Source organism: Gymnogyps californianus, chromosome 27 (genome assembly GCF_018139145.2).
Source record: "Gymnogyps californianus isolate 813 chromosome 27, ASM1813914v2, whole genome shotgun sequence".
Lineage (NCBI taxonomy): Eukaryota > Metazoa > Chordata > Aves > Accipitriformes > Cathartidae > Gymnogyps > Gymnogyps californianus.
The window spans coordinates 643,076-670,104 of record NC_059497.1 but is presented as its reverse complement, the minus strand read 5'-3'; the positions used below and the strand labels follow the sequence as shown (position 1 = coordinate 670,104).

At 43.1% G+C, this 27,029-nt stretch overlaps 1 protein-coding gene across 1 annotated transcript; it reads left to right on the top strand.

Annotated features, from left to right (window-relative positions):
* Window positions 1-654: 654 nt before the first annotated feature.
* LRIG2 (leucine rich repeats and immunoglobulin like domains 2) lies at window positions 655-26,450 on the top strand. The gene is made up of 18 exons (XM_050911243.1): window positions 655-717; window positions 7,400-7,471; window positions 7,971-8,045; window positions 8,545-8,679; window positions 9,198-9,341; window positions 9,476-9,619; window positions 10,237-10,380; window positions 10,642-10,785; window positions 13,556-13,636; window positions 14,488-14,559; window positions 14,699-14,767; window positions 16,197-16,360; window positions 17,557-17,877; window positions 18,776-19,057; window positions 19,679-20,128; window positions 20,622-20,771; window positions 22,076-22,357; window positions 23,001-26,450. The coding sequence occupies exons 3-18, from the start codon at window positions 7,975-7,977 to the stop codon at window positions 23,222-23,224; spliced, it is 2,877 nt and encodes a 958-aa protein (XP_050767200.1). The 5' UTR covers window positions 655-717; window positions 7,400-7,471; window positions 7,971-7,974; the 3' UTR covers window positions 23,225-26,450.
* Window positions 26,451-27,029: the final 579 nt, after the last annotated feature.

Sequence of the window (27,029 nt, the reverse complement as noted above, 5' to 3'; positions counted from 1 at the left end):
GTGAGGTGCCATTAACCCACAGTCCAAGTCAGTAAGACATGTGCCGAGGCGCCAACAACCTGGTGAAAACATCCGGCTCGCGGAGGCACGACAAGCCTTCACGGCGCCCTCCCTGAGCCCCGTGCCCCCCAGTGAAGGCCCTGCCCTGACCAATGCTCGCCGGGAGCCGGCTGACGGCACTGCCCCGGGCACAGAGCAGACCCCACGGCGGGGCCGGGCGGGGGGCGGCGGGAGGCGACCCGGCCCGAGGGAGGCGCGGCGTGAACAGCCACCACCGCGACCGGCCGCGGCCGGTCTGAGGCGGACACGGGGGTGGGGGGCGGGGCGCGCACAAGCCACGCCCCCGCGCGGCCCCCGCCCCCTCACAGCGCGGCCCCGCCCCTCTCCGCCTGCGCGCTGAGGGGGCGCGGCGGGAGCGGGGCGGGGCGCGGCGGCCGGGCCGGGCGGGCGGCGCGGGGCCGGGCCGGGCCGGGCCGCGCTGGGCCGGGGGATGCGGGGAGCGGGGCCGGGCGAGCGGGCCGCCCGCGGGGCGCTGCCGCGGACGCTGCTGGTGCTGCTGGCGGCGGCGGCGGCGCTGTGGGCGCGGGCGGCCGCCGCCGAGCCCTGCGCCGCGCCCTGCTCCTGCCGCCGCGGCCTGCTGGACTGCAGCCGGCACCGCCTGCCCGGCGGGCCGGGCCCGCGGAGGATCCCGCCGCTGCCCGCCGGCACCACGGGCCTGTAAGTGAGCGCAGCGGGCGGGCGGGCGGCGGCGGGGCGCGGCGAGGCCGCGGGGCCTAACGGGCGGCGGGCTGTGCGCAGGCCGCGGCCTAACGGGCGGCGGCGGCGGCGGCGGGGGGGGGGGGGGCGGAGTGCGGGGCCGGGGCCCGGGGCCTAGCGGCGTCCCGGCGGGGGGGTGCGAGGCCCGGCGGCGGAGGGCTGTACGAGGTCGGGGCCTGAACGGGCCTGCCGGCCGGCGCAGTGTGGCTCTCGGGCGGGCGCGGCAGGTCGCAGCGGCCGGCGGTACTGGTGCTCGGTGTCCGTGGGTTGTTCTCACGGGCCCGGAGCGGTGCGGTGGAGCCCGGGAGCGCTGTGGGCAGCGCTGCGGCGGCGGCGGGGGAGGAAACGGCCGCCGGCCCTGGAGCCTGGCTCGGGGGAGCAGCGGCGGTGGCCGAGCCCGAACCGCTGGAGCGGAGGCGCGGGGCGAAAGAGGGTCTGGCCCCGCTGCGCCGACAGCCGCCCGAAGGAAGGCTCCGTGCTTTGGGGTCGCCAAGGCACAGATGTCATGCTTTTCTTATCCTGCTGTGCGACGATAGCGTTTGAGAGGAGCGTGAAGCAGAAGCAGGTTGTGGTTAGTAAGAGTTTCGGTAATGCCAGTCAAGCCAGGACTTAACGTTTTTTCAGGTCGGGCTGTAGGATGCAGTCCCTTATGATTGTGCTTGGAAATATTCCTTCCAGCCCCCAACTTTAGCTGTGTGCTGTGTCAGTTCCTACTGCTTCTGATTTCCTCTGCATCCCTTTGCTGCTTTGCAACTCAGCGGCTCCCTACTTTTCCCTCAGGAAAACCATTGTGGACTCCCCTTGACATTTGCTGCCATTGTTTTTCCAAAAAAACCCACAAAACAATTAAGAGCCACCCTTAGTCTCTGCTCCCAAGAGTTTAATTAGATAATGTGCTTAATAGTGTTCACACAGGGTCGAGTGCAGTACGCCTTTATCCTTCCTTGGCTGTTACTGTCATAGTCACCGTTGTGTTTGTCACCTTTGGCTGCAGCGTACTCGGGCGGAAGAGGTGCTGAAGTATGAGGGATATCAAAACCCACTTCTGTGCACAGAGGAGTTCTCAGACCCTCTTGGAGTGATCGTGTTTCTCTGTTGATAGAAATAAAGTTATTCCAGACCCAGGGAAAAAAAGCCTGTTTGGAAGATAGTATAAACATACAAATCACTGTTCAGTTAACTCCAGGAATTCCTGTAGCAGGACTCGAGTCCCATCTGTATTAAAAACTGGGCATGTCTAAGGAAGCTTGTCACCTTCTTGCCCCTTTGTGATTCTGTAGTTCTTTCCTTGCATGGTAAGCAATTGGAAACGTTTAAGGGGAAAATGTGTATGTCAGTGTAGAAATACAACTAACTTGTCTGTGAAACCTTTCGTGTTTAGAAAGGTACAAGGGTATCTTAACATTAGCACTTGTCAGGGAGGGTGTCGGTGCCTGGAAGAGTGAGTTGGCAGTTCATCAGGTGGCTAATAAGCAAAATGATATCCGTGCTGTTTGGAGAGCAAGTTTTCAAGCTTCAACAAATACTTGTATCTTTCTCCAAGCTGATAGAGGGTGTGTTTGAAACTGCTTGGCACAAAATGCAATGGGAAGAAGAGGTGCTGGCACTGTGCTACGTTATGCAATCTGACATATGCTGCAAACAATAATTAAGTGTATCATAGAATCATAGAACGGTTTGGGTTGGAAAGGACCTTAAAGATCATCTGGTTCCAACCCCCCTGCCATGGGCAGGGACACCTTCCACTAGACCGGGTTGCTCAAAGCCCCATCCAGCCTGGCCTTGAATACTGCCAGGGATGGGGCATCCACAGCTTCTCTGGGCAACCTGTGCCAGTGCCTCACCACCCTCACAGTGAAGAATTTCTTCCTTACATCTCATTTAAATCTACCCTATTTCAGTTTAAAACCATCACCCCTCGTCCTATCACTACACTTCCTGATACAGAGTCCCTCCCCATCTTTCCTGTAGCCCCTTTAGGTACTGGAAGGCTGCTATAAGGTCTCCCTGGAGCCTTCTCTTCTCCAGGCTGAACAACCTCAACTCTCTCAGCCTGTCCTCATAGGAGAGGTGCTCCAGCCCTCTGATCATCTTCGTGGCCCCCCTCTGCACTCGCTCCAGCAGGTCCGTGTCCTTCTCATGTTGGGGGCCCCAGAGCTGAATGCGGTACTGCAGGTGGGGTCTCACGAGAGCGGAGTAGAGGGGCAGAATCACTTCTCTCGATCTGCTGGTCACGCTTCTTTTGATGCAGCCCAGGATATGGTTGGCCTTCTGGGCTGCAAACGCACATTGCCGGCTCATGTTGAGCTTCTCGTCAGCCAACACCCCCAAGTCCTTCTCCGCAGGGCTGCTCTCAATCTGTTCTGTTTATGTTCTCTGTTGTGGCTTTCAGGATTTTGGCACACAAAGTGTGTGTGGGGGTGACATTTTTTCTTCACTAGGACTGCTCTAGCAGTTCTGAATCTAAATGAGCTATAATGCATACAAGCTGTTTAAAATTAATCAAAGCTTAATTTTTCGTGCATGAAAAAGTCCCTGATGTGTTTTTCCCTCTTAGTTCTGTGATATCATTTCACCTAACTTTGAGGACTAGAAATTCTTGTTCTTCCTAACTTTTTCAAACTACTTGCAGGTGATGCTTCCAGTGGCGGGGGGGTGGTGGTGGTGTCTGGTTTTGTTTGGGGTTTTTGTTTTTAATAAGGCCAGGTGAGCACCTTCAGAACTTGTTTTCATGACGGAAATATTCAGGCAACTGAACTTCATTTTTCCTGCTGAATTACATATGTTTTGTGGATAACCTGGCGGGTGATGAAAAAGGTAGGGAAGTCAAGGAGTTAGCGAATATTTTTTGATATGTCTGCATCTTAACGTTACATTCTTTAGAACAAGGAATGCAAGCCCTCTTTGTAGGGCAGTCATCTGTAGGGGGAAAGGGAAGCACGATGCTGGTGGTCGCTGCCTTCCAGTCCTATACTAGTGCCTGAAAGTGTTTATATATCCTGGTAACTAGGGAGACAATGAATTGAAGTAGATTAGGTATCAGTTAATTAGTTCAGCAAGTTCCATTCACAACAAGTTTTTTGGATGAGCTTATGTATTTTCAGCTCAAATGGCTGGCTGCGTTGCTGCATCGACACCTGTACCAGCACAGTGCCATGGGAAGGAAGCGGGTATGCTCAGTTGGGCTGAATTAAGATCATTCTCCAGGACTAAGTATACAGTAATCAATTTGGTGTGTGTGTTCTGTTTTATTTACTTAAGAGATGAATACCACTTCAGCTCGAAATGAATGTTTAGATGATTTTATGTACAGTACCAGATGAATCTCTAAAATACAAATTTTGCATGTTTGCTCTGTATCTCGCATAACATGGGCCTCAGTAAAAATGCAAGTGCTTCTAAAATGACGGGTTCTTCGGTTTTGGCTTTTTCAGAGGAAGGGAGTTATATCTGGTTCTGCATGATAGCAGAAATCTCAGCTGTGTGATTGATGATCTATAAACACAGAAAATCAGACAATGTATTTAACTTTGTATTAGTGATCGGTCAGTCTAAGAAAAGCATCAGTAACAGTAACTAGATATAAATAATGTCAGAACTGTTTTAAGTATGAACTATACCCAACTTCTTGAAAGAGGACTTACTGTTAATGAAAACTTTGTTGTAGTCCAAATCTGAGTAATAATAGAAAAATACTTTCCTGGGCTTTCTAAATAAAAATCTTAATTTCTAACTTGGTAGTAAGACAGCAGGCTTCGGGGCGGGGTAGATACCTGAATGTTAGCAGATCCTCATCACGCAGGCCCCATGCTTGTCAGTGTTTAAGAGGCGTTTGGACAATGCCCTAATGCTTTAACTTTTGGTCAGCCTTGAAGTGGTCAGGCAGTTGGACTAGATGATCGTTGTAGGTCCCTTCCAGCTGAAATACTCTATTCTATTATATGATATTCTTCATGAAAGCCTTAGAAAAAATCAAGTTTCTGTTTTCTTTACATATTAACCTGACTCCTGAGATCTTTGTCAGTGCCCGCTAACCATGCCTGACACACAGGCTGGTCTGGCTCAGCACCCATGGGATGGTTTTGCTCATCAGTGTAGTATCTGGACACCTCGAGGAGTGTGTTGTTATCTTCTGTGTCCATTGTCTCATCCTTCCTCCGTGGGTTGCGCTCAGGTCCTTTGGAAATAGCGTGGCTTAGTACTCCCCGGTCTGGTTAAAGCCGCTGCTACCAAGATTAGTCTCCTCGGCATTGGCTGGGTGCCTGCATGTTTGAAAGATCCGGGAAAGAGTCTTCCTCTGGGATTTGGGATCAGCGCTGCCACTTGCTGCTCCCTCTGCTGAGCCTGACTGATGGCTTCCGCGGGCCATGCCGGGCTCCTTCGGCGTGCCCAGAGCCCCAGGGCTGAGCCAGGCTCTGGCCGTGGTGGGCAGGGTGGATCCAGACAGCCCGAGAGGGTGTCCTGAGCGCTCAGCCTCCCCTGACATGGGAAGGCTGCTCTAGGAGCAGTTCATACTCGGTTGTTTTTGTGGTGTTGGCATTTAGGATTGGCTTAATTATTACGTATATTGAGGGAGCAGGCCTGCGGAATAGTGTTCAGTGGCTGCATGTGCATTGTTCTCTTGATTCTTTTTTTTTTTTTTTTAGTTGTAGGAATGAATAATTGTTTGCAAACCTGTTTGCTGCTGTATCTGTATAATTTACATCTTGATGTAATTAAAAGAATACATTAACAACCATCTGACTTGCCATGACACCCAGGATTTTAATAATTCATTGCTAGAAGAGTATCTTTATTGCTGAGCCTGAGTGGAAGATAACAACAAGTAGTCTGTAAAGTCCTTCCTCTGTCCCAATAGATTCAGGTCTTACAGATCAAAAGTGTATCAGTAGTGCCATGAGCACTGGGGTGAATAAAACCAGGTCCTGCTCAGGTTGTCTTCTGGTTAGTGGCAAGTCTTCCCTGCATGGAGGGTTCTTGTGGCAGCATTAACACCCACTGATGGACGCTTACTGGTATTTGGCGAGGGTTAAATATGCACTGCAACCCCTTCTTCAGCAGGGGCACCAGTACAATTTCTTTTCTTCCCCTAGTCATGGTTTTTGGGCAGCTTTGTGTCTGTACAGGTTCGACCCTCGGTGCGGTTGAAGTCAACCAGAGGCCTAAAGCTATTGCAAGAGTAGATGACCGTGTGGGTACCGTGACTACCCGAGCCTGGTTGTTAATGGAAATATTTTTAACTGATCAGTTACATTTTAATATTCTTTTTAACAGATACATAGTAGTTTTGTTCTTAAAGGATAATTTTGTCTCCTGTGTCAGCATAGCTGCAGCCTGCCTGATAATCTTAAAATTAGCAGTAATAAATACGTACTGTGTTACTTCTGTAATCGTGAAAGAGAATCAGTGATACAGGACCTTATCAGAGGAACTCATCAGGAGGTGAACAGCTTTTGCTGAAAATAGCTCATTATAGCTCTGTCCTTGAAGTCAGGATTGGAAATGGAGTGAGAAGCGTAATGCCTTGCTGACAGGCAGGCACAACTAGCTAGCAGAGACAGACTTTTTGATTTAATAGGCAGTGTCCAGTTATATATGCACCTATCAACAGTTTTCTGACTGTGGTGAGGGTATCAGTCATGTTTCACGAGCTCGGTGGCGGTGCCAGGCCTGTTCCAACACACAATGGCTCAGGCTGTCGGCACGAGCTTCAGGGATTCGTCTCCGTTCTGGACTTGTGCCAGAAAGGCGTCAAAAAGATGAGTTGGTTTCACTGGAGTGACGTCTCTTTGTCTTCACCGGTACAGCTAGAACCAGGTTTCCATCACAAACCTGATTTTTTTTTTTTCTTCTTTTTTTTGGTCATGCTTTGACTCATGTCACAATATAGGGATAGTCCGTGCCCAAAGAGTTAGCGCTCAGAAGTGGACCCGTTTGTTTTTTTTCTCCTGTAATATTTTATGCACCAAGTCCAAGCCAAAAGTAAAATACTGCTTTAAAGTTAAAGCAATGGGAATAGCATCAACATCCAGTATGGGCATTAAAAACAGATTTAATGGCTCTCTTGCCCATTGAAACAATCCAACTGCTGCATTTGTTTCCTATAAGCAAAACCAACTGGCACTAAAGCATGCCTTCTATAAGCTTCCCAGCCTCATGTTTCTTTCCCCTCCAGCTTGTTTGGTAATTGTGTGTATGTTGTTCCTTTAAAATAAGCCTGCCTTGACTAGTCAGCGTCTTTGAAAAGCTGGGCAGGCTGAGAAAATGGGGATCGTTGCTACAGAAAACAGTTCAATAACAGGCATTCTGTAAGAAATTGTTTTGTGTTCTGGAAGGTTTTTCTTTTTTGCGATAGGCAAGTATTGTCTATAAAGCTATGATTTAAAGGAAAAATGCTCTGGTCAGGTATGATCTTTCTTTCAAGAAGCCTTTTTAACAAAAAGTTATTTGATTCAAACAGAGAAATAGAACTGTCTAGACTTTCATTGTGAGTGACCACTAGAACAGGCTTGGAGGAATCTCTTCTTCCTTTGAAGGAGGAATTGTATGTATCATAAATATGGTTTAAAACTTTTAGGTTGCATAAAGCATCCATGTTTTTTATATTCCAGGAGCTAGAATAACTTTTCTCTCTGTTCTCTAGGGATTTAAGTCATAATCATTTATTGTCATCCAACTGGAGCATTGATTTGTCTGTTCATACACTACAAGAAGTGTAAGTTATTTTTTATGAGGATAAACTCTAAAGATATCCTACCTAATTCTAATTAGTACATTTCATTGCATGTCTAGATATCTGGTCTGACTTGTAGAAATACTCGGTGCCAGTTAATTAAATATGGACACTCTATGTTGGCAGCACTCTTTATGTATAAAACTGATGCTTTGTGAGCAGAAAACTTTTTCATAAAAGATTAGAAGACCAATATTTTTAAAAAGAAATGAGATGTGTTTGTTTTGACTATAGCTGATTCTAAGTTAGAGAAGTAATAGTTTTCACCATTTTCATGGATACTAGCATGCTTTGCTATTAAATTGTTCAAATTGTTAGTATTTAACCTTTTAGGGAATCTTGTTTGTTAACTACTAAGTATTATTAACATAACAAAATTGTTAAATGCTTTCTGTGATATGAATTTTCTGCTGCGTAAGAAGGGTTTTTCTTCTCTTTGAAGTGCCAGTAATCTTTTTTGTTGTTTTTTTTTTTTTTTAAGGAAAATGAATTACAATGAGCTAAGTGAAATTCCGTATTTTGGAGAAACAACTTCTAATATAACTCTTCTCTCATTGTAAGTAATAGCTTGTCTGCCTTTTTCTTGTTTAACAAATGGGAGAATTGTATTAGAGTTCTGCTATCAAGTTGTAGGAAAACATAGCTTCTTTTGTCTTGAAATACTACTCATCTAAAGTGCTTTAGGGAATATGTGAGCACTCTTTAAAGAAATACAAATCAGTTAGACAATCAAGTCACCCTAAATTACCAATAAAATGCAGTCAACCAAGGCAGGCAGCTTTGAAGGGGAGGGATTCAGTCTAGGAATGACAGTTCCCACAAGGAACAGCCCAACTACAGGCCCCAGAATTTGAATCTATTCATATGTCAAGGTGGCAAATAGCTCTCGGACTTTCAGTATTGCTTTAGGAATTCACACTTCGAAGTGTGTGGTACATGTCCCGTTTAAGAGGCTTGCTAATAATGTTGACGTACAGAATCCTATAGCTGTTTCAGCTGTGCAACTCAAAGGATGGGGTGTTTTGATAATCATATTTGTTGCTGGTATTTTTCAGGGTACACAATACCATTCCAGAAATAAATGCTGAGCAACTCCAAGTTTACCTTTCATTGGAAAATCTAGATCTTAGTTCTAATCTTATCTCAGAAATTAAAGCTGCTTCTTTTCCGCGGATGCAACTGAAGTACCTGTAAGTATGAGTGGTCTGTTACGTCTGGGATTCCTGGCTCTACAACAATAACGTTGAAGACCTCATCTACTCTAAGTTACTGTCTTAAAGTAGGCAGCCTTGCGTGGCTTTGAACTGTTAGCAGTGCTTAACGTAGCTACAAATGTGCTTGAAATAAAATACTTTTCATACCAATCAGTATTGCATTTTCTCAAATAGTATGGAAAGAGCTAACTGCTGTTGTCAAAGTGCAGGTACTTCAGCCAGCAGGGACATGGAATGATTTCTGCCCATTTTGAGTAGATCACTCTTGACATTGTCTTAACCATGTCTAACTGAAGCGTGGGCATGCAGTAAAAATCAGCTCCTAGCACTGATTCCTTTGGGAAAAATGATTGTTTGGTATACCAGAATTGAGATTTGCGATGTGACTTCACAAGGAACTTGAGTTCTAATAATAAGTGGTTGCTCTGAAGTGCTTGTGCAGTTGTGTTCATAAAATTCTCCATGTTCTGAAAGGCCTCTTTTTCTCTTCCTAGGAATCTGAGTAACAACAGAATAACTACTCTAGAAGCAGGCTGTCTTGATAACTTATCTAGCTCACTAATGGTGGTAAAGCTGAACAGAAACAGGATTAGTGTGATTCCACCAAAGATCTTCAAATTGCCTCACGTGCAGTTTCTGTAAGTAGCAGTCTTGAAAGCTTAAAAACGTGGCGTTTACAGATGTATTGTTTATCTCAGTATGTGTTCTTGACTTTCCCAAAGTGGTGCTTATCGAAAGATGTCTTAATATTTGAATGTCATCTTTATAAAAGGGAACTGAAAAGGAACCGGATTAAAATAGTGGAAAGTCTTACATTCCAAGGACTGGAATCCTTAAAATCCTTGAAAATGCAGCGCAATGGGATTAGCAGACTAATGGATGGAGCGTTCTTTGGCCTGGGTAATATAGAAGAATTGTGAGTATGCCAGTTGTGGAATTTCTTTTAGGGACTCTAGCTGTGGAGGGTTGTGTCCTGTATGGCTTCCCTTACATCAAGGCTGTGCTGAGATACTGATGACCGTCACAGGAAATGAGTTTACAGATCTGTATTTTCCCGTTATTTTGATATCATGTCTGGTTACTTCAGAGGTGAAAAGATATTGGCTCTCTCCCCAACTTCTTCCCACTTGGTAATCAAGAATGCTTTGACTCTGTAGGTTGCTATTTGCTGGTTTTCATTTGCACTCCCGATAACATGGGATGATTCTTCGCTGTTTGACTGTGTGACAGAGGTAGTGCAAGCGCGTGCAATGCAGTGTTAGCAAAAGATTTTTAAAAAAGAAGTAATCTTTGAGAACCGAGATTACAGTTTTCCTTCTGCCACTGGATCATTGCAGCTGTTGTTGAGTTACTCGGTTCTTCATATACTTTAGTTCGCTCTTTTGGTTTCAATGGAATGAATATAATCATGCATTTCAGGTTGCCTAAGGCTTAGTGTTAGTAAATCATTTTGAGATGCACAAGGTGAAATTTTGTAAATATATGTTTCATTGATTATCTATTTGGCAAATGTTTTTCCTTCTAATTCCTTAGAGAACTGGAACATAATAACTTAACAGAAGTAAACAAGGGCTGGCTGTATGGTCTGCGGACATTGCAACAACTCTATGTTAGCCAAAATGCCATTAACAGGATCAGTCCAGATGCATGGGAGTTCTGCCAAAGACTTTCTGAGCTGTAAGTCCTGGGCTGCTTTTCATTGGGGATTTTGTAATGTTGCAGTAACAGATTGGATAGCATGTATGTAGCAAGAATGCATTACCAAAGGAAGTACTCAATTTCCTTGTTAGGCCCATGGTAATGCTGTGTATTTTACTTATATTTGTAAGTGTTCTGTTAAAGACATTAATCAAAATGCAATAGTTAATCAAGTTCGATAGTATCTTCATAATTAATCCCCCCCTACTTGCCTTTAAAGTGCATGTTCAATGTTTCCAGAGACTTGTCGTACAACCAGCTAACTCGCCTCAAGGAGTCTGCCTTTGTGGGACTTGGTTTATTGGAGAAACTAAACCTGGGTGACAATCACATTAGTCACATTGCTGATGGTGTGTTTAGAGGTCTGACAAATCTTCGAACCTTGTAAGTACAGAAAACTTCTAGTTGAAATCTCAGTTTAATGCAGTGAAGCTTTTGGAAATAAAGACAATGAACATTGCACCGTGCAAGCCTGAGATCAGTGTTTTGGCATTGTTGTGTGCTGTCCTGCCTGCAGGTGTGGCGGGGCTGATAATCTTTTGGTCTGCCGAGATAACAGAATTCTGGCCCAGCTAAAACAAACCAACAGCTTAGTTTTAGTGGTGATAAGAAACAGTGGCTTGGTGACGTTGAGTGCCCAGTTGCGTGTCATGCTCGTTCTGAGAAGGTGTGGATAGCCAGCTTGCATAAATGTCAGTTGTGGAGCGAATGGTCAGCCCGGACCGCTCTTTATTCCAGAGGTTTTTGTTAGGGTTGGAACCTCAGAAACCAAGCGGTGAACTCTTTTGGCTGCAGAAGATAGTGTTTAGCCCACTCTGCTTGTGTGCTGAAGATCTAGCGTATAGGAGCGGTGTAGGATTACTTCTTGCTGTCAGAGGCACAGCTCTGGGCTTGCCAGGACCTTTCGTAGCAGCTGCAGCTGTTTGATATTTCTGACAAGAAAAGACTCAATCCTGGCTCTTAATAAAAAAAAAAAAGTGTCCCAAGTAGGTCTGAACAGTTGTCATCATCCTGAACAATGGTAGTTGAGAAAGGAGTGAAAGTTTATAACCCCTCTGTCAGTTCATTAAATAAATGCTTAAATAAGCAAACTCACCAGAGAGATTTATGTAAGCAGTCATATTCTGTTAACCTTAATGCAACCTTTTAATGAAATAATTAAAACTAATTTCTTAGATTTAGAGTAGCATGAAAAAGAACAAGAGCAGATTAATTAGTAGGTTTTCCTGGGCTCCTCAGGGGCATCAACAGCTGAGAGGTTGGCCATTTGCTTCGGGGTTGGAATGTGCGGGACCGAGGGCAGTGGTGATTAACAAGGCTCCAAGCATTCGTGCCCAGCCAAGCATGAGGAGCCAGCTCCTCAGCTCACACAATGAGGGGCTTTTCTTTTGGGTTGCTCACTCATTTTGCTAAGTGGTCTGAGTAGTGGAGTGTAAAAATACTTCAAACAACAGGAGATACCGTGTTGCTGTTGGATTCGTTCCATTGTTGTTTGTATACTGGCTGTTTCAATGCTAAGGCTGACATAAATATTGCTCTGTATGTTCAGCTCCTGCCGCTATCTGCAATGTAGCTTTAATTAACGAGAATAAACTGTAAAACTGTGTATTAACTACAGGGTAATAGCAAAGTAGGATTAAAGGTGTATCTAAGAATAGCACTGAAGTTTTGAAGTTTTACATCTTATCGCATTATTTACTTCGTAATACTGTGAGTAGCTTGGTATTTATACCCCTTTAGCATTCACAGTCTAAAATTCCAAAGCAGACCTGGAGATAATTCTAGAAACAAGTTTCAAATCACAAGAATGAGCAACTTGTAAATAAATTTGGCATATTATTCATCTAGTCATTCTTCTCATTAGATCACATCCATGTCGAGTACCTTAGCTTGAATAATTTTCAAAGAGGAAAATACTTAATGTGAGCAAGTATCAAGGCCATGTTTGTTAAGACCTTGTGATGCATGAATCATGGAATTCTTTTGTTTTTGTCCTAAACTTTAAAGTGTATATATATTAATTGTGGAAATGACTGCTGTGTGGTGTTAAGAACAAGACTTCCATATTTCAAAGTAAGAAAAATAAGAAAATAATGTGTTACTACTGACAAAGTCCTGGAGGTTGATGCCAGTCTTTTCCAGGATGGTATTCTACGCAATTTGCAGTCTCGCCCAAGGGAAAGTAGATACTTCATTTTTCCACCATTAGCACAAGGAAAGAAGTGTTTATATGAGATGATGTATACAATTGCCTGTATATGTAGCTAGCTTTCTGTGTCAGTTGACTTGTTTGGAAGCTCCATCAAGCTGATGCATATAATATGTGGTAAAATGCAGTACAGACTATTTTTCATTGGTGTATTTTGCTTTAAACACACTCCTGTCTGCAGGGACTTCTGTGCACCGTGGTATCGAAACAGATGAACACTGTGGCCTTGATGGAAACTCTTAGCTTGGTCCATGCCATTCAGGCTAAAAATGCAATTGAATTTATTTCTCCTTCTCTCTAAAAAGCATTTAATCCTCTCCGAGCCATATTGTTGTATTGCTTTTGCTGTTTAGACCACTCTTCTATGTGAGGTGCCGAAGTGCTGTGCAGAGGTCAAACAGAAATCCCATTAGCTCGTAACGAGATTTGTGAGCAGAGTATCAACTTCAGTCTGAAAATCTACTACTTTGTGCCTGGCAGCCTTACACTGTAACCTGTGTGTAATCTCTTAATATGCTAATGCTATTATAAGCCTGTTACTCAGGAAGATTAATGCTGCTAGTGTATTGGTTAATTCACTTACATGAACCAACTTGCTTCAGGAGCCTCGCCCAGCTTCTGGTAAATAGTCCATCACATGACAAGCGCTAGTCAGACTGGGTCTTTCCTTAAATACCACATCAAGAAGTTGTACTGCAGAATTTGTTTGTGGTTCTGTCTGCGGCACTGATCTTGAACAATTCTATTTTCCCTTGCATCTCTGAAATGGGATATTCATCTTCTGACAGGCTTAGTTTTATAAAAGATTCAAGACCTTCCAGGTGACACTGTGCCAGAACACCATAGCTGGCCTGTACAACAGTAAGTTCTCTTCCCTAGCTCGCCACTAGCAGTGGTCATGATGATGTTACAAGGTTTCTTTGTAAGAAAGCTCTTCTCCTGCAGGGACTTGCGGAACAATGAGATCTCCTGGGCCATAGAAGATGCAAATGAAGCATTTGTGGGACTCAGCAGGCTGGATAAACTGTATGTATTACAAACCATTGAAATGACAGTACTTCCCAGGCACGCAGAGTAGAGGGAGAGTGCAAAATATTAAGTAATTGTAAATCAATGACACGAGGCAGAAAGCCTTTCTGGTTGGCAGATGTATTCAGTTTGTTTCCACTTGTGTGCTACAACCCCTTGATATAGAATTGGGTTCCATGTTCAGGAGCATTGGATCTGTGTAGCACTGGATCACCTTGCAGCACCAATTTGAAGAAATTAAGTGTAAGTGTTTGACTGAATTTATTATTGAATAGCCCAGTCCTGCTGTGTGATGGTTGTCACTTTTTGTGCTTCTTTAGTTTGGTAAAAGTTACCACTTACCAAAAAAAACCCCAACAAAACCCAAAGTATTTTTGAGCAAATATGAAATACTATTGAATTAACAGCTTTTCAGTACTTAGACTATGCACTTTTCATCCAGTGCCATGTGCTTTGTAGGAAGCTCCATCCTGTGCAGCTACAGACATTGCTTATAACAAACGGCTTGCTATGAGGGTGCAGTCTCAGGAGCTGATGTGATTGTGGCAGATTGGTATTAGGAAGTTATTGCTCCACTCCCAAGTTGTACTTATCACTGTTTCATTCTGCTGACTTAAATTATCTTTTGACACATCTCTAACCTAAATCTCTAAGTTAAGAATCAAAAAGAAGCCCTGTTCTTGGGAAAATCAGTTGAGCCTTTAAGCTCAAAAAAATTTGATCTTTTAGCTCAGCTAGAATTAGAAAAAACTTAGTTAAACATCATAGGGAACTTGTTTTGGGTCTTATATGTGAACTCATATTGACATTCAGACTGGTTTCTGGGTTTGGGGGGCTTTGTCTTTCAGAATCTTGCAAGGAAACCAGATTAAGTCAATTACCAAAAAAGCATTCTCTGGTCTTGAAGGACTCGAACATCTGTAAGTACTTTACTTTGTAGAACTTCTAATTATTTGTCAACTTCAGTCTTGTATTCTCTGTCAGATTTTCAAGAATTTAGCTGAAGGTAGCATATGAAATCATACTTACCCATTATTGTTCTCTTTGCTTAACTTACAGAGATTTAAGCAACAATGCAGTAATGTCCATCCAAGAAAATGCATTTGCCCAGGCTCACCTGAAGGAGCTGTAAGTTCATGACAATTATTTACAGATTCTTTACAAGTCCTACCTTGTAAAGAATCCTTCAGCCATTGTAGGATTGGCTGAAGTTGACTGAAGTGTTTCTGCTTTCATCGTGAAATATTTAAAGCAATGCTGGTAAATTATCAACTCAAAGTCGGTAGCAGTATACTTAGATTGAAGGTTTGATAAAACCTGCACCTCCATTTCCTTAGTTGCAATTAGTAGAAAATAATTTTTTCTTGCAGTGCTGAACCGTTAAGTTGTTCGTATCTTACGATTTTGCGGCAAGCTCAGCACATGCTAGCATGTAGACAGTGAACAAAAGAAATAATTCGTCAGGAGTCTTTCAGGGGGGTTAGCAAACCCGACATTTTGTCTTCCCCTTTTTGGGGCTAGGGAAGGAAGGGCTTTAAAATTCACAGCTAGACAAGAATTTTTACTTGCTCAGCAGATGCTTAAGCTGCTAGAGCCTCTTGTGATCTTCAGACATTTAAAGTATTATAATGTGAAGTGACCTTCACACCCAAGACTAATCCTACTGTAATGCAGTCATCTCTATGAGATAAAGTCTCTGAATATCGTGTAATCTGTTTTAAAACTGTTATTCAGTTAGTTAATCTTGGCCAGGTGGACTTAGTCTGCAAGATCTGCCAGTTTGAGGAGGCACATTTTAGGTGTTAAAGTTAAGTCTTTCATTGCCTTCTCTAATGTATCTTAAAAGTGAGGAATTGTTGGTATGTGTGGGCAAACAGCAGGATGGAATCCTGGCTTGTTTGTGTGCCCCTCCTCTCACTACTGGATTCATCCAGTGGCAGATCACTTCTTGTTAAAATGCTGGACTTTCACCAGTCAGTCATACTTGTACATAATATTTAGGGAACTTTGAAAGCAGGTGGTGGGGAAAAAGTGACCCATCATTGTTTCCTGTTTGCAGTTTTTCTGTGGAGCAGAGAAAACAATCTGCAGTAGATACCTGTATGAAACAAATCACTTTCATTCTTAAACATTTATTAGCTGGCATGAAAATGGGTATTGAGGCTTATACTCATTTCATAATGGCAAGTGTGTTTAGTTTGAGACATAGAGCTGCTCTGCAGTGTTATGTTCCTTTTAATTGCTTTAAAGAGGGATGGGATAATTGTAAAGACAGGCTTAATATTTTTTTTAGAAGTCAAAAATCCAAAGTTGTTATTTTCAGAATTAAAAAGAAATGTAAGGTTTTAATGCTGACATAGAGGGAAGGTGTTTCTGGATTGTTTACAGCATATATAGCTAACGTTTTGTAATAAATACCCATAGGCATAAAAGAATACTGTAAATCTTGAAATTTCTGAATGTATATGCTTTAAGTTGTTTCGCTGCATGAAATCACATGTAGGAATGTGAAATACATAAACTTTAATCACACTTTTGTTTTGCCTTGTTTCTGCAGAATTTTGAACACTAGCAGCTTGCTTTGTGATTGCCAGTTGAAGTGGCTGCCACAGTGGCTCACTGACAGCCATTTACAGCAGGCTGTAAATGTTAGCTGTGCTCATCCTGAATGGTTAGCAGGACAAAGCCTTCTCAGTGTGGACCCTGATGACTTTGTCTGTGGTTTGTATTTTTAATGACTTTTGATATAAAAACATGGTAATACAAATCTGTGCAGGTACTTTTCTGAAATCAGGCTGTAGCACTGCTGGAGGTACTTAGTCTTCGCCATGATGCACACGTGGGCCTGTGTGCATCACTAGGTCTGCTTTGGAGTTTGGGATTTAATTCTGTTTCTCCTTGCTCTGTTTTGTTGTTTTTGAGCACTGAAGCTAACCTGAGGGAGTAATTCTGTGAGACTGCATTGTTTTTCATTTAGGTTACTGTTAAAAACTGGTTATGCTTCCATTCTCCCTGCTTATGAATGCCTTTAGCTTTGGAAGGGCTGTTTCACACTTCCTTATTGGTTCTTGTCCATACCAGCAAGGCTGGAGTAGTTAACTCTGGCATGTTTTCTGATGCTCCATATCTGTAATGTTTATCTGGTCTCTGCCACCAGTTTCAGACATAAGCCTGTTTATTTTTGTAACCGAACTGTGAGATGGAAAACTGAGAGACTCTTTGCCCAGAGTCATGTGTGAAGTCTGTGGCAGGCCTGGAAATAGTCTGGTGTTCCATTTTCCGGGTGAGCACTCTTATAAGTGTTACTTGTGTGTACGCAATTCTTTCATTCTTTTGGTGGTGAAGGCTACAATAATCATCATGTAGGTGCAAGCACCCACTTCTCTGTTCTAGTATCACCACCGTGGTGCCTGACACTGAATGCTGTGTGTGCCTACGAGAATGTCTTTGAAATAATAGGTACTGAAATAACTCTCATCAAGTGGGATGAGATAGAGTGAACTGCCAGCTTGGTATGCTTTGTATTTGTAGAACTTAAAGGCTCTTCAGGATATTTAAACTATCCGAAAATAAGTCTCAGTCCTCTGTAAAATAGCCTAGCTCTTCAGCTGAGCACGGCTTTTGCGTGCAATCTAAATATAGCAAGTTCCAGACAGTTCTGCAAAATGCAGCGCGCTGCTCAAGACCATGCTTCTACACTGATTGTTTCCAATGCTTATTCTGTATGCCTGCCTGTGGTTCTGATCCTCTTACACAGCTTGATTTCCAACTGAAAACAGCTGAACATGTGCACCTCAAGCAGGACATCTGTTCCCAAAGTTGTCTTTCTGCTTACATTGTCTTTTGAGTGAGTTCTCTTGCAATATTAATTGCAAGTTCAAGAGGAAGGTAACTAATCTTAGTGCTTTTATTTTCAGATAATTTCCCTAAACCACAGATAAGAGTGCATCCTGAGACCACAGTTGCTCTGCGAGGCATGAATGTGACTCTGACTTGCACTGCCGTGAGCAGCAGTGATTCACCCATGTCCACTGCCTGGCGTAAAGACAGTGAAGTATTGTATGATGCAGAGGTTGAAAATTTTGCCAGGTATCAGCAGCAAAGTGGTGAGGTGGTCGAGTATACCACTGTCCTGCACCTTTTCAATGTGAATTTCACTGATGAAGGAAAGTATCAGTGCATCGTCACCAATCACTTTGGCTCCAATTATTCCAACAAAGCCAAGCTGACTGTCAATGGTAAGCAATAATGGTAATAAAGGAGAAACACTTTTAACCTAAAGCTTTATTTAAATAGCTACAAGACTATTTTTCACTAGAGCTGGCCCAAAATAGTCTTGCAAGACTGTCTCACTGGTATTTAGAGGTATCAAACATTTTTTTATAAAGATGGGGGTGGTTTTTGTGGGTGAAAAGCCTTCTGTTCACTTTTCAAAAGGGGCAGGTATCTCCCATGCTTTCATTATAACACAATTAGTTGTTCATCTAGTTAAATGGAGGTAGAATTCTCTTAAACTAAAAGCTCCCTCTGCTGTCTCTTCAGAACTAAGCACCTTTCCCATGTGTTTGTAAAGCTAGGGAAGATTCAACTGAAAATAACTGGTGGGACTGGAAACAAACTCTGAAAAATCAATTATGAAGTCCTTTGGTTTTAGCCATAATGATTCTATCTATTTTGGCTTGAGGGAAGGGAGGTGAGAAGACAATGTTCACATCAGTCAGTAGACCACTGATCCCCATTGTATCTCAGAGCAGAGGTGCCTGTGTTGCTTTTGCTTGTCCAGAACAGATAATGCAGACTTGGACTGATGAGATGGAAGTTCACCTTCCCTATTACCAGGGAAGAGAAAGTGTGACAAAGGGCTTATGAAGAAGGCTAAACCTTTTCCGTGTCTTTTCACCATGAGAAGTGTTGTCCTTCAGATCATCTTAAATGAACACTGTAGATCCTGCATTTAAATTTGGAGGATAGGCTCTTAGAAATGACCGCTGAAAATTTGTGCAGTTCTTCAGAAGAATCTGCCCCTCTCTCTTAGGGAGAACTACAGGTGTGTTTCAGATATTCTCTGTGCTGTGGAGCTTTTGCTGCTTTTTCCCTGGTACTGAAAATACTGAAACTATTTCTCCTTTGATCCAGAGCTACCTTCTTTCCTGAAAACCCCCATGGATCTTACTATCCGCACTGGGGCAATGGCCCGGCTGGAGTGTGCTGCAGAGGGCCACCCTACTCCACAGATCTCCTGGCAGAAAGATGGTGGCACAGACTTCCCTGCTGCAAGAGAGAGGAGGATGCATGTCATGCCTGAGGATGATGTGTTCTTTATTGCAAATGTAAAAATAGAAGACATGGGAATCTATAGCTGTATGGCACAAAACATTGCAGGTGGTTTGTCAGCAAATGCCACGCTGACTGTGTTAGGTAAGTGGTGTGCTAATCTGTGCTTGCATATGGATCCCTTCACTTCTGCAGTGGTAGTGTAGCTTATCTGTAAGTAGCAAGCTTAAGTCCTAAAGAATGAAGTTAAAATACAAAGAGCAGCACTTGACATGATTTTTGAACAGTGAAGCTTTAGAAGCTAAGCTACAGTGCTGACCAGTGAGGTTGGTATGATCTTTTCAGGAGAGAAATGAGGGGCATATCTCAATCCAGCAGTGTAGACTAGATAGATAATTTGTTTTGCCTTAGAACAAATTTAGTCGCAGGTAACATGAACTATGCTGAGTAATAATGGAAGGACAGTTCCTTCTAGAGGGCAATGTTTTTCGAAGACACTGACTTTTAACATTATGGTCACATGCAAATTTAGAATTGGAATACGTAAAGCAGACTGTGGCTAGCGTAATTTTGGGAATGTTTGCTGTACCTCCATTTGCTGCAGTGATCCATAGAAGAGCTGAACTCATAGGATTTCCTGAATTCTGTGTTTCGTTGCTCAACTTTAGGTTCAGGTTGTAAGAACAGATTTTTAAATATCATGGAGTACACACTGGTGTTGCACAATGAAGTTATCTTACAATTTTTTTTCCTCCACTGTCACAGAAACTCCTTCCTTCGTTAGGCCCCTGGAAGACAGAACGGTAACCCGAGGTGAAACTGCTGTCTTGCAGTGCATAGCTGGTGGCAGTCCTGCCCCTCGCCTCAACTGGACTAAAGACGATGGCCCTTTGACAGTCACAGAACGGCATTTTTTTGCTGCGGCAAATCAACTCCTTATCATTGTGGATGCTGGACTGGAGGATGCTGGGAAGTACACGTGCATTATGTCCAACACACTGGGCACTGAGCGTGGCCATATTTACCTAAATGTCCTGGCTTCCCCAAATTGTGATTCTTCCCAGAGTGGCATTGTCCATGAGGAGGATGGCTGGACAACAGTAGGCATTGTGATTATTGTCGTGGTGTGCTGTGTTGTGGGAACGTCCCTGGTGTGGGTTATTGTGATCTACCACATGAGAAGGAAGAGTGAAGATTACAGCATCACTAACACAGGTAAAGTACAAAAGCAACAGTCTTCAGCCCTGTTTTTAATCCAAAACACTTGTTAAGAGTGGTGAAGTTTCTGGATTCATTACAGATGGATAAGAGTGAAGAACTGAAGATTTCCTTCTAAAATCTCTTCAGGGATTTGCTCAAATTCCTTCATTTTAGAGGGTTTTTTAAATATCAAAAGTGTGTTAATTTTATTCCTTATACACTAGATTTGTTCTACATTGAGGGAAAACAGTAAAGTTTGGATATAAATACTTGAGTAGACTTACAAATGTTTTCAGGACCTGGAATAATGTGTGTAAGTTTCCGTTCTGGCCCTGTTAGTTTTGAACTAGCTATATGGATTTTTAATCACTGAGGTAGGAAAAAAGGTAACCATGTGTGAGTTGAAGTTCTGGATGACATTTTTGTTAATGCGGGTAATAGTGTTGGTACTACCTTGAAATCTTCACACTTAGCTGTTAATGTCATCAATGTTAATTCTGCCTTGCAGAGGAGATGAACCTACCTGCAGACATTCCCAGCTATCTGTCCTCCCAAGGAACTCTGTCAGAGCCTCAGGAAGGCTACAGTAACTCAGAGGCAGGAAGCCATCAGCAGCTTATGCCTCCAGCCAGTAGCTACGTGCATAAAGGCACAGACGGTAAGCAGAGCCCTCACGTGTATTACTTGTGTTTCAGCAGGATGCCAGCGCACAGTCCAGTCCTCATAGCTGGCAGCAGTATTGCACAATGCAGTGTAGTACTGCGTATTAACATCAAAGGTGACTTTTTCTAGAGAAGAATTCAGGTTGATCCAAAAATTTCCATTGATTGTTCTGAGTTTGAGGCATCTCCTGTTTTTCTTCTAGTGTTTGTTTATATTCTGCTATCAAGGCTTCTGCATTCCATGCGCATCGTTTAATCTTTGGTCCAGCAGCGTCTTGGCTTACATCTGCTATGAGTGCCTTTGCATGTAGATGTCATGACTGCTGTCCTTCGGGTGCCAGAGTAGTACAGTTCCCTCCAGAGACTCTTTGCTGTGGGGTTTGCGATCTGTTCAGCAAGGCGGGGATGCCATTAGAGAATTCCTAGGTTAAATGTCAAGGTAGATTTTTATGTTCTTTCTTTCCTTTGGCATCTCAAGAGTCCAGGCAATAGAGGTGGAAATAAAGTTCACTTGGAAGATGACTTGCTGTACCTTTTGTCCTTGGCATAAAATTACTGCCTCTGCCAGACATATAGTCCACTTGCTACAATCATAACTAAAGGGTCTACACTATTTCCCTGTCTTGTGTGGACGCTTTGCAGGATAGTTGTGTCATTGAGTCTACAGAGATGCTATTTTTTACCATGCAAATACTGGGGAGCCATCCAATCCTTATATAGGCCGGCTTCCAAAAGTGATTCTTCAGTGTAAGTTTTTCACATCTGTCCCATGATCCATTCCCTCTAGTCTGTAGTCCTACTACACTAGAGTCTGTATCAGGACGGAGTTGAGAAGCAGCTCGTCTCAATGACCACTTTATCATCTGGTCTGAGGTGTGTGGGCATGCAGGGTACAAATCTGGTACAAGAGCATAAGCCGATGTGGATAGGTATCCCGGTTTGATGCCAGGGCTGTTTCAGCCTGGTGCCCAAGCTGGTTGGACCTGCATGGAACCCTTTTGCCCTTGAAACAGGAGAGCAAACATGAGATTGCTCTCGCTTATGTCCATGGTTTTCCCCTGGTCAGCCTCAGAAGGGCAGTGCTATTGAGAATTTGGATGGCGGGGAACCTAGAGCGTTTCTCATGTGCCTTCTTCAGTAAACAGTCAAGCTGAGTACTCTGTTACCGCGTTAACTGGATAAAGGCCCTTCAAACTGTGCTGCTGTAATACATGATCATACTAAGACATGAAAGAGTCTATGGAAATTGAGCATCCTTATCATCTTTGAGAGTGTTTTGTTTTTCCATTGTGTTTATTAGGTGGCACAGCGCCATTGGTGATCTGCTCAGACTGTTACGACAACGCAAACATCTACTCCAGGACACGAGAGTACTGTCCCTATGCCTACATCACAGAAGAGGATCCCCTGGATCAAACTCTCCCTAATCTCATGGTGCAGATGCCTAAGGAAACGTATACAGCACGCACCCAGCATGAAACCAGTACTCTTGATAATCTCTTAGCAGACAGAGACATGTCTGTCTTCCTCACCAACCACGACAAAATCGGTGAAAAGAAAATCTCCTCCCAGCAGATTAATGGTGAGTGTCCCCTTTTCCCTTTTGTTGCTTTGTATTCCCTGATAACTCTGGCCTTCCTTGTGCTGCCCTTCGCTATTGACACACAGCTAATTCTTCAAGTGACTGTAGTTTGTGGAGTAACTCATCTGTTTGTGAACCACCTGTTCTCAGAGCTAGCCCTCAGTTTGCATCCGGTACCAAAGAGTTGAAGAGGGTGATGTTAAAAAGATGGTATTTCTTAATCTGCACTTCATCTCTTAAAGCATGTGGAATGTGGTCCTTTGCATGTACTTCAAGGACATCTATTAGCCAGAGTTAAAGCTTCACATAAGAAATTCAAATAGCCCTTCTGTTTGAGCTGGCCTGAGTTTCAAAGAACTCAAAAAGATTTTTTTTTTTTTTGGTGTAAATTGATTGGTTTTATGTTTAAAAGGCTACCTGGAAGAAAGTAAAAATTCACACTGAAACTGTGTGTGTTGTTTCTGGTTACTGTAACAGATTGCTGAAAAGGGAGAGCATCCAGTACAATAGGCTCTCAAAAATAGAGAAAATAACCTTGGAAAGACTGTTATTGCTGAGTTGCACAACTCAAAAAATCTGTCTAAAATTTTAGTGTGTTTATCATGAACTCACTCCTGTTCGTCTTCTGATTTTTCTTCCTCAGAACCCTTTCCTTTATGGGGAGTAAACAAAGACCTAGCGCTCTCTCGCTCACACTTTCTGCATCAGCAGTCAGCCCGTGAGACCCCACGACCTCTTCGAAGCGAGGGCATTATTGACAGTGACCGGGAACAAGCTGCTTCACCCAGACCTTGCCACAGGTTACGTGAACATAACTTCGATTTTAATAGGACACGGAACATTCATGACTATGGTGAAACCACGTAAGACACTAAAATGAAGTCTTGAAAGCAAATCCATATCAACTGACTTCTTGTATTTACTACCTCAGGACTAACCCCAAGGCCAAAGATGCTTGTGTACGTGTGTCTACAATTACAGGCTGACTAAACAGAGTCAGACTCCCTAGGAGGAGGTGGCACATGCTCTTTTTCCTTGGATTTCTGTGTATTGGAAAATGGGAATGTGCAACAGAGAACACATGGATGATTAGTGATATCTACAAGAATAGCATTAAAACATGGATTTTCTGATGTTGGAAGCAGCCTTTGTGTTGATGCATGCTTTGAAAATCTCTCAAGAATGCATAGCTATTTCACACTGCATTGTCTGCTTGAAAACAAATGTTCAGGGCCTCCTCATGGAATTCCCCAGTAACTGTAAGCATAAAACTCTTGGCCAGCTTTTTGTTCCTTAGACTGTTGGCAGGCATCTGTTACCAGTCTAACTTTGGGGCTTGTTTTCTCCTATGAATAATGGACTCTAGTTGTAAATAAATTTGCATTTATAAATATTTTGTATACACTAAGCATATAAATGTGTTGGCTGTAATGTAAATATATTTTTTATTATGCCAAAGTATGTATCATGCTGTTAGTCTTGACAGCTGCATATCAAGCCATATGGGGTTTTTTTTGGTGGGACTGAGAGCTTGTTTCTGAGGGGACAGAGCTGTCTTCATTTTGGAAAGAAGTGAATTTACTTTAGGTACGTGGTGAAACTGTGATATTGATGAATTTCATTTTTACATACAGCTCTGTATGCATTAAGCCTGGCAACCTGACTGCAAGCTGATCCATTTCATGACATTAGCAGAAGTCCAAGTTTGACCCGTTTAAGTGTTGAGAGAGTCCTTAATCTCTATATTAGGCACCCATCTTGTCCAGCAGAGCATAGAGCCCAACAGACCCTGCATTAAGCAGCAGTGTTAACCTGTATTCCAGGCTGTAGTATCCAACTTCCCAGAAGTTCTTGTAAATAGCAAACAAAAAGAACAGTACACAAAATGTTTCCTTCTGGTCATCTGGTAAAATAGCTATAAGATGGGAGTTTTGAGTGGTTTCTTTCAGAAATTTATCTAAGCTTTTATCTTTAAAAAAAGCCTTGTGTATGTTGCAGAGAGGTGTCCATGTATTTTTCCTAGCTGACAGTTAAGTGAACTTTTAAAAAGAATGTTGTGATGAAAAGCATCAGATAAATTGGGAAAGCATTTGATAAATACTTAGTGAACTATACTGTGGATTTTCTGTTTCCTCTGCACAGCCAAGAGGCATGTGTAGTTTAAAACACTTATGTCCTTTTCTGTTGTAAGATATCAGGCAAAATTGTTGCCCTGTTGAACTCTCTAATAGTTCCCTAGACCTCAGCGTGGCCAAAACGTTTAAATATTTGACAGGTGAGAAATGAAACAATATGCAGGGAACCACTGAATATTGAAAATCCAGCACTTGCTGAGACAGAGGAAGCGCAAACTTCACTAGTTAGCAGGATGTGCCTGACCAAATCCGGAGGAAAAACATTATAAAGACTTTCTGAGAAGTTCTGTCTTCTGGGAAATGCACCTTTGTGTAGAAGGGGCTCAAGACTCATCAGTGATGGGTTTTCAGCAAGTGTGTTGTGCTCTGCACTAGAGTGCTTCAACATTATGCTGTATACTCGCGCCTGAAGAGCAAGGGGCTTTCTTCCTAGTCATCGCTGCATTTTTTTCAAGCTGTAGGATATGTACTAAAATGAAAACAGCTGCGTGGTATAGCTTTATAAAGACAGAAAAACCTTTTTGGACCAGCCCAAGAGAGGTATGTAAGACTTCCTATTGATCCATTCCTAGATAGAAGGATGTGTGACTGAAGTATCAGACGCAGTCATGCAGAATCACAGCTGAAACTTTTGAGACACTGGATTATTTGAGTAAATGAGGAAATGCTGGGAATAATGATTATTTTCCCACAGCTCTTTGGGCATGAATACTAGTCAGATCTATGCAAATGAGCAAATATTATCAAGGGCTCTTACCATGCTCTCAAAGCAACCGTGGTTGCTTTGATAGCCAGCAGCTTTAGTAGGAAGAATTGTCCTTGACTTTGGATAAAGTAGAGAGAAACGCAGGTGTGTTAAACTCTTTTTGGGCTCTGACATCTGAAATGTTTTAATAACATACATGCTAAAAGAAGAATCTTAAGTTCATTCCTTTCTGTTCTTTAATTACTCCAGGCTTTTCCTTTCCAGACAGCATTTAAGACACGGTGCTTATTTTCAATCCAAAGTTATCTCTGTTGCAGGAACCCAGCACTGTCAGTTTAAATCCAGATGAGAAAGGTCATGTCATGAAACCACAGCAGCAGAAAAGCCTCATCCTTTCGGGCTGCTTGCTGCTTTCTCCAGATATTCACACAGGCTGCTGTGGCAGAGTGCTTCTTGGCACGTGCGGAGCCATGATTTCCCACTAGTGGGAAAACAGCACCCCTGCTGCTGCTCTGCCTCCCATCACCATTTGGCAAATGCTTGTTAATTCTTCTTTCATCCCTCTCGTCTGTGGAGTTGAGCTAATACAGATTTGTCACAGTACAGCTGCGGATGTCCAGACCTTAGGTGTACTTTGGGCACAACTCCCTAGTGCGATTGAATTCCCTTTAGGTAGGTAAGATGTGGTTGGCCAGGACCAAGGCTTTAAAATTAATGCTGTCTGCACCAGAACAAACTGAAGTGCTAGCTCTTGAAGCCATTTAGGAGCTAAAGCTGCACTGATTTCTGTGAGATATTGGCCTATAAAAGCTGCCATTATGAATTAGGACATTTGCATCCTTCCATGAACAGTGGTATCTCTTTAAAGTCCATAAGCTGGTTGTAAATATTTTGAAGCTTGTAAGTAGGTGAACACCTTGCTGTGCTTAGCATTGTGGAAAAACTCCCTAGGTAGACTTGCAGAAGAAATCAGGTCTCTCCCCTTTGCTCCAGGAGGTGCAGATAGGACAGAGTGGCCGTTCTGTTTTCAGTAAACACAAACAGTTTCTTCAATCAATGCCAAAGTACTAACAGTACAGGAACTGGGGGTTCATAAGACAGCATGAGCAAAGCTGCTCTTGTTCCCTGTTGCTATTTCCTAGTGTCTATTTATATTTTTTTCACATAAGAATGTATATTTTGTATAGCATGTGTAATATGTTTGTCTATTGTAATATACCTTCATTCAATAAAATGCTATATACAGTGAGCAGCCAGTGTAACTTTGTTAGTTTGCAGATTAAATAATTCATTTTTGTTCTGTGAGACTTAATTTTCTTAGGGAAAAAAATACAGTAAACTTTGCCATCTGGACATGTTCCTGGGCAGCTGGCTCCAGGTGCCCCTGCTTGAGCAGAGGGCTGGACAAGGTGACCTCCAGAGGCCCCTTCCAACCTCAACCATTCTCTGATTCTGTGATTCTTATTTCACTTTTCCAGTAGGAAACACGCTGTACCCTTTTCTGAAAATGTGCAGGTACTTCTCCCACGGTGCTGTTGACTCTGGGCCGGGAGACTCGCAGATCACTGTGCTCCCAACACTGTCCTCCTGCTATTCGGATCCTTTGAAGTGCCAGAGATTTTCTTTCCGGCAACAAACTGTCAGCATAAATGAGTTGGTGAGAGCGTGCCCCCGCATACCTGCTGCCAGAGGGGAGAGGTGCGTGCTTCCCACCCTACCAGCTACCATCCCTCCTAAAAGCCAGCGTAAGTTTTTTATTCGTTTGAATAACTTACTCTGTTTCTATCACTGTATTCTTGTGCTGGTTCATGTTCTGATAATGAATCACCTT